This window comes from Echinops telfairi, unplaced genomic scaffold, assembly GCF_000313985.2.
Source record: "Echinops telfairi isolate 266 unplaced genomic scaffold, ASM31398v2 ScPeMD7_2;HRSCAF=8, whole genome shotgun sequence".
NCBI classification, from domain to species: Eukaryota; Metazoa; Chordata; class Mammalia; order Afrosoricida; family Tenrecidae; genus Echinops; species Echinops telfairi.
The window spans coordinates 6,460,902-6,475,675 of NW_022103898.1; the positions used below are offsets into that span (position 1 = coordinate 6,460,902).

Here is a 14,774-nt window from a genome sequence, read left to right on the forward strand (position 1 = left end):
TGATGGTGTGGCAGGAGGAAGGTGAAAGGAAACAGAGGAATGATCTAGGAAGCAAAGCTATGGACAGAGGTATAAGCATAGCTGTGTACACAAGTAAAATACACTAATTCGTAATAATAGAAGTATTGACCTAGATACATATATTTATATGGCAATACATTGAGGAAGTGGCTGGACTTTTGGCCTCTGCTCAAGCCCTCACTCAATGCAAGGAAATTTTGTTTTAACAACCTGGCATTCAGTGATGCTCACCCTCCCGACACAATCGCTGAAGATAAAATGGGTGCATAAGCAAATGTGATGAAGAAAGCTGATATCTTTTGATAGCTCAGCTATCAAAAGATATAGCATCTGGAGTCTTAAAGGGTTAAACTTAAACAAGCAGCCATTTAGCAGAGAAGCAACAAGCTCACGTGGAGGAAGCACACCAGCCTGTATGATCATGAAGTGCTTGGTTTTTTTATATGAATACATTTCCACTATGTGTGTACTATCAACATTTTACACTTAAGTGCTTGCTATTCTGATGCCAAGCATATAGATGATTAGAGGCAACGGCAAAATAAACTTCTTTGTACCCATCACACCGTATCAACTGTCACCAGCATATATTTCATCAGCTCCCACCTCCTCCTCCTGAATCAAGTTACTTGGAAGCAAATAATTCCCCATTTGTCGAGGGAACCCCGTTAGCATGACAGGACCCTGTGAGAAACTGTGGACATGGAAGAGAGTGTGTGTGGGTACATTCATCATGAAGCCCAGAAGACCACCATTCTGGTGGAGGGAGGCCTTCATATTTGAGAGTTGGAGAAGAATCCCAGTCATGTTCTCATAATTAAAAGTCATCCCCACAATGTCCTCCCATAATATTGCTACCTCAATGATACCTCTTACCAGCCCTTGGCTGATCGCTATGCGGTTGGCAGCCCTTGTCGATAGGAGCAGACATGTTTTAATGTTCTCCCCACTCCGGGGACAGTCAACTCCCTTCTCTCTCTCTCACTCTGTCTCTCTGATGCCAGACTCCTTGGAAAAGGGGAGCACCCTAAGTGTTCTGCCTGTCTCTTTATTCTTACCCATCAATTACACAATTGCTCCTTAGGATCCATTCAGTTGTGGGCTGGCCCCCACAGGACCCCAGCCCCTGCTGGGTTTATATTGGCCAATGGGTACGTACATTTTTGCCCCAGATGACATAGAGCAAGTCTGAGGCACAGGATGATGGCTCAGGCAGGTGTCAGATGATCATGCCTGTGAGTGGCACACTAGGTCACCAGTGTCCAGGCACTACAGATTCTATCTGCACCTATGCCCAGACAGACTTGGGCAAAACGAATTACATGTGGGGTGCCTGAGTCCCTGCATTTCTATTAAGCACCATGGTATGCAAACACCAGTCTGACCTGGGCTTGGATGCCAGCATCACCAGTGGGCTCCTGTGTGACATGGGGCAAGGTACTTCACCTCTTTGAGCCTGATTCTTGGCTTAACTAGTTATGGGCCAAACCTGTCCTACCTTTGCACCTACAGTCCTTCTTCCTAGAACAACGTTCGTGTCTACCCAAGTTCTAGTGCAGCATAACCGGGAGAGAGTGTCTGCTCTGAGAAGCATTGACTTGGATGCGGAGTGGAACAGACCACAGAGAGACTGGAAAGGGTTGAGCAGGAGCAGGGAGTGGAGCAGGGAGTTCAGGACCAGGACGACGGAGAGACTCAGAATAAGAGGTGGGGGTGGTCGCACCATCTGAAGAATGCAGGCTGGTGACCAGCACAGGAATTGACCTGCTAGCAGGGACTGAGACTCCCCCAGGCCCCAGATGCTGACTGCTCTGGCTGGAATGTTGGGTGCAGTGAGAAAGTAGGTGGACCTCAGATGCAGTGCACCTGACAAGAGACTCTGTTGACTCCCAGGGCCACCTGCCCACGAGGCCCAGGGACATTTGTGGGCAGAGTGTGGCCTTCTCTTGCTGACAGATAATTCAGAGGCCACTGGGGCCAGAGATGGGTGCTGAGCTTCTGTACCCCACGGGTCAACCCCACACCTCATGCCTAGGCCGAGGGCAGCAGACATGGCCACAGGATAAGGGTCAGCATGGGATCTGGGCTCCACGTCCTAGTCTGCTGGAGAAGCCAATCAATGCTGCAGGGGGGCTGCTGGCAGGGATATGGTAGTCAGGTATCTGCTGGAACAGCGATGGGGAGAGACTGGTCAGTGCCAATTCTCCCTTCAGGGAGGCTGGGCCATTTCCTTGCTAGACAACAGGCTGCTATGTGTGGAGCCTGGAATGTGGGACTCTGGGAAGGGGGCCAGGGAGGGGGCCACAGGCCCATGCAGACTGCAGGTATCTGCCTGCATGATGGTGGGAGGATGGCCACCAAGTTGATCAGGGACAATTCAGTGTCTGAGAAGGACTTAGTGACCACCCCAGCAGGTCAGGTGGACCCAACAATGAGGCTGCTCAGCTCCTGCACCCAGCACCCAGCACCCAGCACCCAGCAAGGGCCTTCCACAGAGCAGTGGACAGTCACAGTGCCAGTGGACATTTCCCCACTCCAGGGGCCCCTGTCCCTTCACCTGACAGCCCCCAGGAGCTGGGCCTTGGATCTGGAGAACAGCCCTCCGGCCAGGTCTCTCAGCACACCCTGCATCCAGCGAAGGTCCCTCGGCGCATCGGGCAGCCAGGCCAACACCCTGGAGGATGGGGTTGAATCAGTTCTACCTGCCAAGCCCACCCCTGGATCCCAGAAGGGCTGTGGGGGCTGCCAATGGTACCCCAGGCCCAGGGGAAGCAGAGAAAAGGGCACTCAGGAGAAGGGAGAGGCCCATCTCTGTGGGCCCCTCCAGAGCAGGCTGGAAGTCCAGGGCCCCTGACATGCATGCAGGGTTGGGGAGGAGCTATGTCAGACTGAACTTGTGGGGGAGTGGCTAGGACTGGAGCCATTGACTCCACAGAGCACACACGGGGGACATAGAGGGCTGGAAGGGCAGGACTCTAAGGGGTCAGGCAAGCCAGCGGGGTGCAGCCTGCTCCCTGCTCATGCCGAACCTCTGGGCTTGTTTCCTCACCTGTCATGTGGGAACATAACCTTATGACTGCTGACTCTCACCTGCCCCTTCCCTGCCCCCTCTCAGCCACCAGGCCTTGAGTTCCTAACCCCAGCCCTTCATCTGTCCCTCCTCTTCCTCCCCTTTCTCCCAGTCCCAGCCCAGTGCATCGGGGACCCCTCTGTGTCCCCACCCAAGCCCCTCCAGCCTCTCTCTTCTCAACAGACATTGGGCTTCCTCAAACCATCATCTGATCTTGGCCCTCTCTGGCTCCAAATGCTGCCATGGCTGCCCAGTGCCCAGGCTCCAATCTGCATGTGGCCCAGCACAGCTCTGTGCAGGGACCCCAGTTTCAGGGCAGTGGTGACACAGCCATCCCGCCACACAAGGGCCTGTGAGATGCCCTCTAGACACTGCAGAGCCTTCCCACCTCCCATGTCCCCAGGGGCCCTTGGGCCCAAGGCTCCCATTCCGGAGAGTGTGATGACCATCCATCCCTTCTTTGTACTGCATCCTGGGCCTCTGTGATTGTGACATGTGTGATGACCGTGTGGGTTGCGTGGGACCCATGTCCCTTCCCTACAATCTGGGCAGTCCACCCATGTGGTTCCACCCCGGGGTTTGGTTTTACATGGAGACGTTAGACTTGGCATTGACCCCTCATCATTGCAACTGGACCAATGAGTCACACCATGCTACATGGAGAACAGGTTGAGGTTGTCAAGGATTCTGTCCACAATCGATGCTCATGGAAGCAGCAGTCAAGAGACGTGTTGCATTAGGCAAGCCTGCTGCACAAGACCTTGGAGTATTGAAGAGCAGGGAAGTTACTTTGAGGAAGAAGGGGCGCCTGACCCAAGTCAGGGGATTCTCCATGGCCTCCCATGCGTGTGAAATCTGAACAGTGACGACGGGAGACTAAAGACCAATTGATGCGTCTGCATGGCGACGCTGGAGGAGAATATTGAAAGTACCACGGGCTGCTGAAAGGACCAACCGATCTGTCTTGGACGAAGTACTGCCAGAGGCACAGACGGCCAATCTCTGTCTCATGTGCTTTGGACATGTCAGGAGCGACCAGTCCCTGGAGAAGGACATGGCGCTTGGTAAAGCGGAGGGGCCTCAAAACAGAGGAAGACCCTCACAGAGGTGGACTGACACCATGGCTGCAGCAGTGGGCTTGGGCATAGGACCAACTGCGGGGACGGTGCCGGACCGGACAGTGTTTGGTTCGGTTGTGCAGAGGGTGGCTATGGGTCACCACCAACTCGATGGCACCTAACAGCCACAACCACAACCACAACCACATTGCAGCGGTGCCTTGTTTTAGCCGCTCTGCTGAGGACAGTCTGTGTCAGCACAGATCTCTCTCCAGGAGGCTAAGTGGCCTCCCCAGGCCAGCTGTGCACTCAGTGGGCACCAAGACACAGCCACCGACCTGCCTTCACCGCCTCTGGGCAGCCTTCAGACCAGACCGCTGGTGGGAGCCGTCCCAGGCAAGACCCGGCGTGGCCCTACCTTAGCTCCCTCCCTGAGGGCTGAGGCTGAACAAGCACACCAGTGATGGCTGTCGGGTGGGTCACCCATCTACGCTCAGAGTCAAGGGTGCCTTCCCAGCCCCTGCTGCCTGCCCTCCGTACCTGTTGGTGAACTGAATGGACAGACCACGGAGAGTCCCTTGGATCTGCACTTGGAAGGGGAAGTGTGGGCTTGGCCGTGGCCAGGCTGACATGGAAGGGCCTCGCTTTGTGGACAAGGAGGTTCACCGAAGCCCAAAGAGGTTAAGGAACCTGGCCGAGGTCTCACAGCAGCCTGAGCCTCACTGGCTCCTGAACTTAACGTCCAAGGGGGCACCCTGTTTGCACTCAGCCAGAGGCCACACAGACAGAGGGGACTTGCCAGGCTGCTTCCAGACTAGCTGCCCCTCTCCCCCACTCCCGGGCCTCCCTGTCAGTCCATTCTGCAGGGGAGATCACCAAGTCTCCAGGTGGGAAGCCAAGCCCAGGCCAGGCAGAGAGCAGTCAGTCCCACAGCACTTGGGTTTGCCCTCCCCGTGGGTCAGGGCCTCAGCCCTGGTCTTCACCACCACAGGCCAGCCCCAGCCGAGTATCCAAGGATGCCGGGCCTCACCTTCTGCACCGGAAGAAGACGTACTCCACAGGCAGCGTGTAGGGCAGCAGCAGGTACGTCATCACCTGCCCGAGGCTCGACCTCCTGAAGCGGGCCCAGAGGCCACGCTTCTCCCTGCACGCCTTCCTCAGAGCTGCAAGAGAAGCCAGCACATGGCCCAGCCCACCTGGCACCGGCCCAGCTGCCCTCTGGCCTCCCCGCTCAGCATCACCCTGAGGACAAGTGGCCCAGCCACCCTCCACCGGGACCCCACCCCCAATTCTGCAGAGGAAGAAAGCTTGTGCCCAGGAAGTTCGACTCCAGCTTTCAACCTGAAAGTTAAGCATAGTCCCAAACCTTAAATCTACTCTCTAATCCTAAACTTAAATCTAAGCTCAGCCCTGTTTCTGCCTCTAAGGCTAGCTCTAACTCTAACCCTAAACCTGAAACACACCATCCCCAAGCCTAACCCCTAGACCTACTGTCTCACCCTAAGACAAATACCTCATCCTCAGTCAGCGCCACCCCCTCAGACTGCCCAGTGCTCCCACCTGTCTGTCTCTGGGTGGCTTTCGAGGACCCCTCTCCCGGAGCCCCGGTGGCTCAGGGACAAATCATGGGATGTGAACCATGAGATAGCTGGTTCCAAGCCACCCTCTGCTCTGTTGGGGAAAGATGTGGCCGTCTGTCTGTGTAAAGATTACAGTCTGGGAACCCCTACGGGGAAGGGCTTCTCTGTCCTATCCTGGGGACGTGAGTGCAAACCGCCTGCACAGCAGTTGGGGGTCCAGTCCTCCGGGCCTCTCCAAGCTCATCTCCGCTGCCCTGCCTCTCACCATGGTACTGAGCGCACCCGATTCACAGCTCTCGGCCTCCCGGGGTCTTTGCATGTGCTGTGCACTCTGTCTGGACCCTCATCCCATCCGCTCCCAGGCCCTGCTGTCCTCTATGCAGACCCTCATCCTCAATCCCTGCACAACACCATTCCCATCTCCTATCAAACTCTCATGTCCCACCCACCCCCATGGAGACCCTTATCCTGTCTCTGCCCACACCCTCCTCTCTTTCTCTGCCCGAGGGCAGGCTCTTCGCCCTCAGCCTGAGATCCCGTGTCCTCCGCAGTGCAAGGGGTAAGAACACCGCATCACACCTGTGCTGGGCTGTCAATGATACCCATGTCAGCCACACATACATATGCAGCATGCACTCTGTAGGTACTCAGGAAAGGGCGGCCCTGTCCTTGCCCAGACCACATGGTCCCCCGGGGCAGCGTCCTGGCCCTGGCCCCTGGGGGAGGCACTTGGTAGATGACCAAGCTGGGCAGGGCAGTACCAGCCTCCAGTTCTGGCGAGAGCTGCTCAAAGTTGGGCACATCCTTGACCAACACGTTGGGCACCTCCCAGTTGACAGGCGGCCCTGCCTTCCTGTTCTCATCACTGACACTGTCCTGGGTGCCTTCGGCGGGGGCTGGAGGTTCCATAGATGCCAAAGTCCAGAGTATGGGCTCCTTGGTGAGTCCTGGGCCAAGAGAAGAGGAATGGGGGAGGTGGGGACGACCACTCAGCATGTGCCCAGTCTCTGCCAGCTGCCCTTGCCACCCTAGTCAAGGTCCCCACCTCCCCATGCCCACCTTGCCCTGGTGACCTGTCTGCCCCAGGTGTGCCCACTCTCTCCGTTCCTGTTCCCGGGTCACTCTCTAGGGGAGTGGGCGGCGTGGCCAAGCCTGAGGACAGGGACCAGGCTTCGGATCTTGACTCTACCACCTGTAAATGATGTGCCCTAAGCTCTCTGGGCCTCGTTTTCCCTTCAGTGAGTGAGCCTGCTTTTCACAGGCTCCCTGAGGGCCACGCGAGGTCACATGTAAAGCTCTAGAGGCCTGGAATGGATTCTGTGTCCAGCTCTGCTCCTGCTGCGGTGGCTTCCCTGGGCTGTCACCTGGGGTTAAGACCATGGGGACATCTAAGCCTGAGATGCTGCTTGAATCAAGGCTCAACCACTGTGGACAGCCCTGTCCTGAGGTTACCATCCAAACTCTGGCCCACCTATCACCCCATGAACTCTCTTGCTCTCACACACATTCATGCTCACATATAGAGCACACATGCATACATGTATGCATACATACATTTACACCCTTAGCACATGCATAACTACTCACACATACACATCCACAGAAACACAGTCAGGCACACATAGTGCATCTGCGGGTGCACACACACACACTATACACACACAAATACAACACGTGCATACCTTCTCGCACCTACATGCAAATACATAGACATACATTCTACAGTGCATCTGTGCACAAACACACACACATACACATGCACATAGACACACATATATTTCACACATGTATGTTCACACACATACAGACACGGGCACATCCATAAATAATATACACATGCATGTACACACACATAGAGATGCACATACATATACAATGCACACAGTCATGCACATGCTAATACAGATGCACACGCACATATGTAATGCACACATACACATACAGATGCACACACATGTAATGCACAACATGCACACATTTAATGCACACATGTATACACACAAACACATCCATAAGCACACACATATACATGCGCATACACACAATACACATACACATGTAATGACACACATACAGGTGCACACACAAACAAATGTAATGCACACACAAACATGCACACACATGCAGGTGCACACGCATAATGTGCACTGCGTTCACACATGTACAGATGCACATACGTACATATGCAACACACACATGTATACACACATACAGATGCAATGCACACACATGTGCACATACACACATGTGCACATACACACATACATTTGCAATGCACACACACATGCATATACACACATACAAACACACACACATGCATGTGCAATGCACACACACATGTACACACACAAACTCTACTGCACCCTGAGTTCTCTGCCCCTCAGGATGCTCACCTCAGTTCTCCCTTCCTTCCCTCTGCCTAGAATGTCCTCCCTGCACACTTCCTCCCTGCCCCACACCCTCCACAGCCAGTCAATGGCATCCTCCTTCCCCAACCTCCCCCCTCCCCAGTGGTCTCTGGGTCTGTCCCAGTGTGCAGTGTGACCCCTCCCAGGTGCCCAGCGTCCTGCTAAGACACATCACAGGACAGAGGAGGGAGTGAGCCCAGCTCCCCAGCAGCTCCCAAAGCCCAGAGGCAGCGCCCCCTGGTGGGCACAAGCATGCAGTTCCCACGGGGCACAGTCAGCTATGCAGGAGGGTGGGGGCTGCCACCTACCCCGTCTCTCCAGGAACCTCAGGGTGTCCAGGTAACCTTGTCTGCATATGTCAGCCACTACCTGAGAACACATGGGGGTCATGGGGGCCAGTATCTGGCTCCATCTGTCTTTAATTGGAGGCTTCCAGCTCAGCCTACACTCCCCCAGTGACCCCTCAAGTAGGATTCAGGGCTGGGGGGACCCCAGGACAGAACAACATATGCTGCTTCCCTCAGCACCCCCTTTCACTCCTTCTCCCAGACTCCTTGACTGGGCCCCCCAGCCCTAGCCCTGCCCTCTGGACAATGAGACACTCAGCCTGCCTGGGACAGCTGTGACACCCCCAGAGGTCATGGCCCTTCAGGTCCTTGGTGTTCATGTTCAAGACCAGTCTGCAAGGGCACAGCATCTTGGGAGCCCAGCCACACCCCTATCCACCGGAGCCCTCCAGGCTACAAGGCTGACAGCCCTGGTGGATAGTTCTGGGTCCCTTGCTGGAGGCCCCAGGACAGCCAGGTCACCTGAGGGGGGAGGGTTGGTGGGCTAATGACAGTGTGTGGTCACATTGCCCATTTTCCAGAAAGCAAATAAACAAAGCAGTTGTCATGGAGATGACACCAGCTCTTGGTGACCCCATTTGCATCACAGCAGAATTGTGCTCCAATGGCTGATTGTCCAGGAATCACCAGGACTTTCTTCTGAGGCACCTCTGGGGGGATGCGAACCACCCACCTTTCTAGTTGGCAGCTGAGCAGAAAACTAAGGAGTGAAGACCAGGCAGCTGGTGCCTGACTGGCATGGATGGAATGGTGGGCCCCTCATAGGTACTCCCCACGGACCCCCCACACACATGTGTTCTATATCTTGACCTGTGGTCATGAAGCCCTGGGAGTGGATGAGGTACCCACTGGGCTGATAACTGCAAGGTCAGGAGTTCAAATCCACCATCTGCTCCCTAGGGAAAAGATGACCCCATACTGCTTCCTTCAAGAATGTACTTCTGTAGCTCAGAAGTGCTACAGAGGGGCCCTATATACTCTGGAGCCCTGGTGGCACAGTGGTTAAGGGTTGGGCTGTTCATGGCAAGGTCAGCAGTTTGAACCCACCAGACCCTCTGCAGGAGGCAGACGGGCTGTCTGCTTCCATGGGAGTTCCTTTCTCAGAAACCCACAGGGACCGTTCTACCCTGTCCTGCACGGTTGCCAAGAGTTGGGATCAATTCAGTGGCAGCGAGTTTGGCTTTGGCTCATACACGGAGGCAGTGGGTGTCCCTGAGCCTATCATTCCATTTGGGGAGCGTGTCTTTGCTAGATTAACGAGGCCATGTGAGTGGGTGGGTGTCTGGCAGTCCTGGGCAGACCTACCTCTGGGCTGGGTGGGAAGATGGCATAGTACACCCTGAGTGCATTCCTCAGGTAGAGCTGGAACTTGGTCCTGACGGTTTGGGGCTCGCGCATGCCTGCCAAGGGGCTCTGGGGACAGATGTCCTGCTTCCCGGGGAAGGGGGCCACGGTGATGGTGGACTTCTTGTCTTCCAAGGGCATATTGTTGCTAATAGCTCCGTCAAAGTAGCGCTGCAATATGGGGTGTAGGGCCGGGTGGGTGGTGCTGCCCTCTGGGCTCCCCCGTCCACTCCCACACCTCCTGGAGACAGCAGCAGACAATGGGTGGCAGCTGGCCACCCTCCAGCTTCCCCAGGCCACTGGGTTCACTCTGGCCAAGGATGCTGGCTATAGGGGTGGGGACAGGGTCTGTCCCATAGAAGGTGCCCTCTGAGCCCAGGGCAGGGGCTCAGTGACTCACCTCCCCTCTGAATTCCGGAGGGATCACCCCGCAGTACAAAGGGAGGTATAGGGTACAGACCATGGCCTGGAAAGACAAGGGTTGGAGCAGGGCAGTCATGCCTGTTCATTTCTTCATTTCCTTCAGAGCCGCTGGGGCCACATCTGTGTCTCTTCCCCAAACAGTCAGGGACGTGGGCATCAAAATCCCGTGTACATCCGAGGGAGCTGGGCCCCGGCGGGGGTGGGGGGTGGGGGTGGGGCACTGTGAGCCCATGTGCCCGCATAACAGAGCAGAGCCTGGATTGGGTTGCTGGCCACCTTCTCCCCGAAGTGGAGGCTCCTGCCCAAGTGGCAGCTTTGACACGAACTGCTGGGGGGCTGCCTGTGCCTAAGCCTAGCCCCCTGCCACAGAACAGACCGTGTGGCTGCTCCTCTCTCCTCCCACCCCACCCCCAACTCTTCTTTCAGGGCTGGATTTTGTCTTCACTCACCAGGAGATGAGGCCATTGTGCCCCAGCACCTCCCACGCATGCACGCACGCACCCCCAAACTAGCCTGCTGTTTCCTGTCAGCGTGTTATGGTCACCGCGCTGAAACGCTGAGAGGCACATGAATAACATCTAGTAAACGTGGTCCCAGGTGGGAACTGAGCAGGCACCCCACCTGGAAGCCGCGGCTTCCCCAGAGGGTCCTATCTGAGAGGTCTGCCCCTTCCTCATCCAGAACCTTCTCCACGTAGCCTAGAGCCGCCCCAACAACGTGGAGGCCGTGCACCCCCAGAGTGACATGGGCAAGTTGTGGCCACTCCTTATGCCTCAGTTTCCACTTGTGGAGCAAACCCAGGGTCCTCCAGCTGCTCCCCCTCCCACCTGCGGTGCCTCTGCTCCTGGGAAACACCTGGGGAGCTGGGCCCTGCCCCTGCTCACCTGGATAAGCTCCTCTCGGGTGGCGAATTCGGTGACGATGACGTTCTTGCCGTCCGACCAGCGGGTCAGCGAGATGCCCAGCTGCTTTGAAGCCAGGATGTGGGCGTCGGCGGGCAGGTTCTCCTGCAGTTCCCAGGTGATGTGCTCGATGGGGGCGAAGGCCGGGTGGAAGATGCCCAGACTCAGCCCCTTGATCACCCTCACCATGCCCAGGAGGTGGGTGCAGCAGAATTCTGAGGAGGACAGGTAGGGGGTACTCCTCAGAGGGGCTGCCCACACCCCTCCCCACTGCCCATCTCTTTTTCCCGTGAATAATGGGGGAGATACGCCCCTCTTCACCTACCCTCCCGCTGAGAACGTCTGCCTCAGGCCCTAGGTTCCAATTTTGCGCCCACTTTCCTGCCCTGAGGCCCTGGAAAAAGCCCTTCCGGGGCTAAGCTTAGATTCCTTCACTGTGAAATGGGGCTCTGACCCCCCAAACCGAGGTCCTCATCGAGGTTCAACAAGAGTGCTAGGACAAAGGGCCAGGGGGTACCCCAGAAGACACCTGCTTCTACTTCCTGTTGCCACCTCCACCCCTAAAAGTCCCCGCAGCAGGGTTTGTGAACAGGTGCCTCCTGAACTCAAGCAGCCCAGGGACAGACCCACCGACGGACTTCCCGCTGACAATGGCCAAGGCCTGGAGCGCTCCCGAGGAGGAGCCGTAGAAGCGGCGGGTGCCGGAGAAGAGGCGCGGGGCGCGCTCCTTCATGCACTGGGTCGCGCCCACGTGGTAGAGAGCCAGGAAGCCGGCGCCCACGAAGGACACGCTCCAGCTTCCATCCTCCTCGAAGGACACCATAGCGGAGGGTGGGGGCGGGCACGGAGAGGAGCCAGCGGATTAGGGCCTGGCTGGGCGCTGGCTGGGCACGGGGAGTGGTCCGGGATGGGGCACCTGGCTGCGCGGGGCCAGAGAGAGCCAGAGGCAGGGACCTGCTGAGGCCTTTGGAGTCTTTCTGTGCTCAGGCTCCTGCCCCGCCCTTGAACTGCACTGCCTGCCTCACTAGCCAATGAAGTCGCGGAGCCACAGCGCCCCTCCTGCAGGTATGAGCCAGGTGTGCCCAGGCTGCCCTGAGGCCTTGGGCACCATGCAACCCCAGTCTGGATCCAGAGATCGGGATTTCCAGGTGGCCTGCCCAGGTCACTGCAGTCCTGACCCCATTATCCCTGCCCAGGTGCGCAGCACTGGAGTCTCCGAGCAGGCCCCGTGGTCCCACCCAGGAGGGGTCTTGCTGCTGGGTTGCAGGCATCCGAGACTGCCCACCAAGCCTAGGCAGAGCAGAGGCGGGCAGCCGCCTTGCGGTTGCACCCCTACCACCTGTTCCAGGTCCCCAAACATCTCCCCAAGCCGTGTGCGCGCAGTGGGGGGGGGGGGGGGGCCGGGGTGAAGACACAGAGGGACAGACTGCAGGAGAGGCTGAGGTGCTGGTACAGCCACCATGCGCCCACCTCTCTCCCAATGAGGGCGTGGTCCTGGAGACTAAGTGTACCTGTGACCTTCTCCCAGGTGTGGGGTGTGTGTGTGGGGGGGGAGTTGGGGGATGGGGAGGGGCAGGAGAGGGATCCCAACATTGTTTTTTTTGGGGGGCCACATATGACCCCTCTCCCTCATTGGGGTGCAGATGAGAGAATTCCCACAGACAAACAGCTTTAGAAGGCCCGTTCCACACACATACTGACAATCCCAAGACAAGGCATTGTGTGTGTGTGTGTGTGTGTGTGTACATGGGAACGAGAGCAGTGAAAGCCGGAACTCACAGACCACCTTGCCTTCCTGGGTCTCCCGAGTCCAGCGTGTGGATTCCATCCCATAGTGACCCTTCATGAGAGCAGGGCTACCTGGTGTTGCTGTGCTGTCAGGTGCTGACCATCAGTCCCAATTGGCTCACGGCAACCCCAAGTTCAACAGCATGAGCCCCCTGGGCTTCAGCTGTGCTCACGATGTTGTCACCTTTGAGCCCCTTGAGGAAGCCACTGGGGCCATCCTTCTCCTCGACGGTCTTCTTCATTTCCGCTGCCCCTCTGCTTGACCAGGCATGATGTCCTTTCCCATGGACTGGCCTCTCGGTTGATATGTCTCAAGTATGTGAGAAGGAGCCTCACCATCTTCACTCCTGAAGAGCATTCTGGCTGTACTTCTTGTTCCAAGAGAGATCCGTTGGGTTTTTGACAGTCCGTGGTATGGGGGCTTTCAGTATTCTTTGCCAGAACCATCACTCAAATGAGCCTTCTGATTCGGTCCTTATTCCTCAGTGTCCAACTGTCACGGGCATGTGAGGGGATGGAAAATACCAGGACTTGGTTCAGCGCGCGTTAGTCCTATCCAGAGCTCTAAGTCAGAAGCTACTGGGTTAAAATGAGTTGGGGTTTGTTGTCGTGTGTTTATAGAGTCCCGGGGAATCAGAATCAACTCGCTGGCGGCGAGTTTGATCTTTATTTTGTTTCTAGGGTCGCCAAGAATGGGAATCAACACAAGGACAGTGAGGTTGGGGATTTGGAGTTTACAGGGTCCCGAGAATCAGAATCCACTAGCTGGCAGCGAGTTTGGTTTGGGATCGGACACTGTGCTCAGAAGGCAGTGTGACCTCCAAGTGTGGAGTCCCTTCCTGGGAGAAAGTTATTCCTGACATGTTGACAGACATGTTGTTAGAGTGGATAAGGATGACTTATATTGCAATCATTGATGGTTAATGAGTAAAGACCCTCCCATAAGGAAGCCAAGATAGGGGCAGACAGGTGACACATGACCACCGGGGAGCTGAGGACAGAAGCTGAAAAGAGATCAGGGTTTTCCCCAGAGCCCACAGACAGAGCCTTTCCCGGAGAGCCATGCTCGGAACGGAAACTGCCAGCCTCCTGACCTGTGAGAGCAGAGCTCCTGTGTGCTCAGGGCCCTCACCTGTGTTTCCAGGGCAGCGGTGCTGAGCACGAGGGCAGGGCCAGCCATCACATGTACTTGGGTCAGCCCAGTAGGAGCAGAGCAGAGGGAATGAGAATTGGAGAAGAAGTAGCAAGAATTAGAACAATGAATGTAAACAGGTGATGTCCACCTGAAGGATCAAAATGTAGCAGGGGTTAGAGGCACTGCCCAGCTGGATGGACAGGGCAGACCAGGACTCAGACCTCGGCCAGCTGACGGGAGCTGAGAGCTGCAGACTGTGCCCAGGCTGAGGAAGGAGCAGGCAGTGGGCAGACCCTCCTGGACCCCCATAACCCTGCTCCGTGGTGCACACAGTGGGGGACCTGCTCTCATGGTGGCAGGGGCTGGAAGAGACAGGACAGTAGTTATCAGGGCCTCTGAGAGCAGGGTGTGATGAGAAGTCCTGGTGGCTCACTGGTTAAGCACTCAGATGTTAACAAAAGGTTGGAAATTTGTCCCTCCTCAGGTGAAAAAATAGGCATTTTGCTCCCATGAAATTACAGCCTTAGAATCCATCTGGATGGTCTTCCTCTGTGCTCTAGCGTGGGGCTGAGTCCCAACCCACCTGATGGCACAGACCAATTGAAGGCTGACAGCTCACCTTTGCAGGTGTTCACCTCTTACCCAGTCCTGGGTCATCTCATTTGATTCTCATGATAGTGTCAACAGACAGATGGTAT

The 14,774-nt window shown here is 56.3% G+C and overlaps 1 protein-coding gene across 1 annotated transcript; it reads right to left on the reverse strand.

Moving 5' to 3' along the window:
- Nucleotides 1-752: 752 nt before the first annotated feature.
- On the reverse strand, nt 753-11,976 carry PNPLA5 (patatin like phospholipase domain containing 5). Its single transcript, XM_004700648.1, has 9 exons — nt 11,784-11,976; nt 11,136-11,368; nt 10,229-10,294; nt 9,790-9,999; nt 8,446-8,506; nt 6,491-6,676; nt 5,180-5,312; nt 2,579-2,695; nt 753-792 (listed from the first exon to the last, which is right to left on the reverse strand). The coding sequence occupies exons 1-9, from the start codon at nt 11,974-11,976 to the stop codon at nt 753-755; spliced, it is 1,239 nt and encodes a 412-aa protein (XP_004700705.1).
- Nucleotides 11,977-14,774: the final 2,798 nt, after the last annotated feature.